This window comes from Lipotes vexillifer, unplaced genomic scaffold (assembly GCF_000442215.2).
Source record: "Lipotes vexillifer unplaced genomic scaffold, Lipotes_vexillifer_v1.1 scaffold2653, whole genome shotgun sequence".
Lineage (NCBI taxonomy): Eukaryota > Metazoa > Chordata > Mammalia > Artiodactyla > Lipotidae > Lipotes > Lipotes vexillifer.
The window spans coordinates 13,047-15,922 of record NW_006774392.1 but is presented as its reverse complement, the minus strand read 5'-3'; the positions used below and the strand labels follow the sequence as shown (position 1 = coordinate 15,922).

Below are 2,876 nucleotides of genomic sequence, written 5' to 3'. Positions count from 1 at the left end.
TGGCCCCCCCCCCCCCACAACAGGGCAGCAAGGCCCAGGTCCACACCCTGCCTTGGGGGCTGGGCCTGGGGCTCAGAGAGGGAGGTGGAGGGGTGGCAGTGGGGGAAGGGAAGCTGTGTGCCCCCAGAGCTACACCACCTGTCAGGGAAACAGGGGAATGAGACAGACACACCTCCCGCTCTCATTGACTCAGGCTGGGTGGGGAACGAGTAATTGTGATCACGAAGAATCGCGCTTTCTGGGAAGGGAAGTGTGGGCACCTGACTGAGCCTGGGCGGGGCCTGGGCAGGACCATTAGTGCAAATTTAGGATGAGGAGAATGTGAGCAAGAGAGAGGTGCCCAGCGAGTGGGAACAGCCTGCCCAGAGACCCCAGGGCAAGCGGCTGAGAAGCTGAAAGGAATTCCAGGTAGCTGGAGTATAGTTGCAGGGGAAGAGGCAGTGGGTAGGTGACAGGGAATTGCCAGCCGGACAAGGAGTTTGCATCCCGAAGGTCCCGGGGAACCGCAGAAGGTTTCCGAGCAAGGAGGCGGCTTGATCGGGTTTACCCCGGGGGCGGCCCTCCGGCACCAGAGGGAGAAGGGTGTGAGCCTCTTGGGTGGAGCCTGCCCTGGTCCCAGAAGCCCCCTGACCGCCCCCCGTCTCTCCACAGGGATGTTTCATCTTCTCTCTCGTCAAGTACGTACCCCTGACCTACAACAAAGTCTACGTGTACCCCAACTGGGCCATCGGGCTGGGCTGGAGCCTGGCCCTGTCCTCCATTGTGTGCGTCCCCTTGGTCATGGTCATCCGCCTCTGCCAGACGGAAGGGCCATTCCTCGTGGTAAGCACACAGGGCCCCGAGTCTGGATTTGGGGTGGGGGCAGGATCCTGAAGGCCAGCCAGCTGTCAGTTTGCTGTGTGACCTTGGGCAGGTCACTTGCCCTCTCTGAGCCCCAGACCCCTCGCCTGCCCTGTGGAGTGGTTGAGATTGTGGGCACGAGAGTGTGTAGTGGGAAAATGGGCAGCAGTGACCCATTCAGGGGCCGGGCCGGGGGCCGGAGAGGTGGCGGCGGCTTTGGATGCCAAGATAAGAGCCAGGGCTTCCCCTGGGAGCAGTGGGGGCCAGGTTTCCCAAGCGGTGAGACGGGAGACAGGAGCCCACGAGCAAGGCTAAGCTGCAGCCAGAGGCCTTCCCTGGCCCTGGAGCCGAGTTTCAGATGAGCCCAGCCCGTGCTGGTGTTCCCCTCGCCAGACATGTGGCCCCATCTGCTGCCCGACCCGCAGAAGCCACCTGTGCACCGAACAGACCCTCCAGCTCCCAGGCCCGTGTGCCCGCCAGTCTCCTCCCTGCGCCTCCCTCCCGCCACCATCCTCTCAGAAATTCCTCCAACAATCCTGGAGATTCCAGGCCCTGGCAAAAGTCGGGGCTCTTTCCAAGAAATCCTTTTCTTAGAATCTCCCTTAACCTTTGGGCTTGGGCTGGCTCCAAGACGGCACTGTTTTGTTCTGGGCTGTTTTTATTGTTATTCTCTTAAAAATCTGGAGCCAGGATGTCCTGGGGCCCTGGCTCCCTCTTGGGCTGGGCTGGTTTCCTTGTGGGCAGGGGATTGGCCTGGAGGTGTTGTTGGTGGGGAAAGATGCCAGGCCGGGCAGAAGGAGACCAGACCAGCCTTCCCGAGACAGAGGAAGTAGGCAGGGGTATGTATGCCAGGAGGAAACCATGAGGCTGGGGTCTGTCTGAGCCAGGAGGACCCTTGGGGTGTTCTTGCCGCACTGGACCCATTGTATTTTCTCAGAGGACACAGGGAAGGACCCCAGTATTCAGCTAGAATGCTGGTTGGCCCTATCGTTTGTCAAAATACTGAAATACTGGGCCTGGGACAGACCCAGCCCCTCCCCCAGGAATTTCCAGAATGTCCCTACCACCCAGAAACCAAAGGGTTAATTGAGGGCACAACAGGGGGTGTTGGATGTCTGTCCTGATTGCTCAGTTCCCACAGCTACACCCAACAGGTCACTGACTTGTGTCTCTTTGAAGCCTAATTTTAAAATATTGTTCCATCCCAAGTTTAGAGGTTTGGGCAGAGTGGGGTTGGTGTGGGGGAAGGATTCGAGTCCACCCCAAATTCACAACGGGTCCTCACCCCCAAACCTGACCGTTAACCAAAGCCCCCTCCTCTGAAGGCAGCTGGCCACCATCCACCGGTCTTCACCACATGCCCCTCGACCACCTACCTGCACGGGTTGCCAAGGGGTCCTCCCAGCCATGAACTTCTCTCTGAGCTCCATCCTGGGAGGATTCCAATTATGTCTGCACCTCCTGCATAAACGGGGCCCCAGGTGGCTGCCCGGGGGTGTTTGCCTCGTGTCCCCAGTTCGGGGCGCACACCCATTGTACAGATGTAAGGAGAGGCAAAGCGATGAAGTGGGAGCAGGGCCCTCCCCTCCTGCTGGGTTCCACCCTCGCCCTGTACCTGGGGCCTCTGGTCTGGTTCCTCCAGGGCCCAGGCAGCCAAGCCAGGTGGGGAGGGGGACTGGGGAGCGGGGGGGTCGGGAAGGCGAGGACCATCGCAGGATGCAGTGAAGCTCTCAGCTCTGGCCCCCGTTTTCAAGGAGATGTGGGCCTGGGGTGGCCAGACCTGTGGTTTTTAAAGAGTAGATGGAAGTCTGGATTTTCACATGAAATATTGTAGCTTTTAACAAGCGGCCTTTAAAAATTGTTATATACCTAAATTGAACGTAAATGCCGAGATAGAGGGTTTCTTGTCAGCACCTGCTTCCTACTTAAGCCTCTGAGTGGACGCTTGGCGGGAGGTGGGCTGAGAGGCGGGAACTCTGAGTTCAAGTCCCAGCTCTGCTCTTGCTTTTCTGGGTGCCCTGGGGAGGGCTCTTTCC

At 59.1% G+C, this 2,876-nt stretch overlaps 1 protein-coding gene across 1 annotated transcript in view; it reads left to right on the top strand.

The window, feature by feature from the left end:
* The window catches only part of SLC6A6 (solute carrier family 6 member 6), a 48,501-nt gene that overhangs the window by 44,627 nt on the left and 998 nt on the right, over positions 1 to 2,876 (top strand). The window contains exon 13 of the mRNA XM_007449149.1: positions 652 to 822. Coding sequence (XP_007449211.1) covers positions 652 to 822 — 171 coding nt within the window. The remainder of the gene's footprint in view (positions 1 to 651; positions 823 to 2,876) is intronic.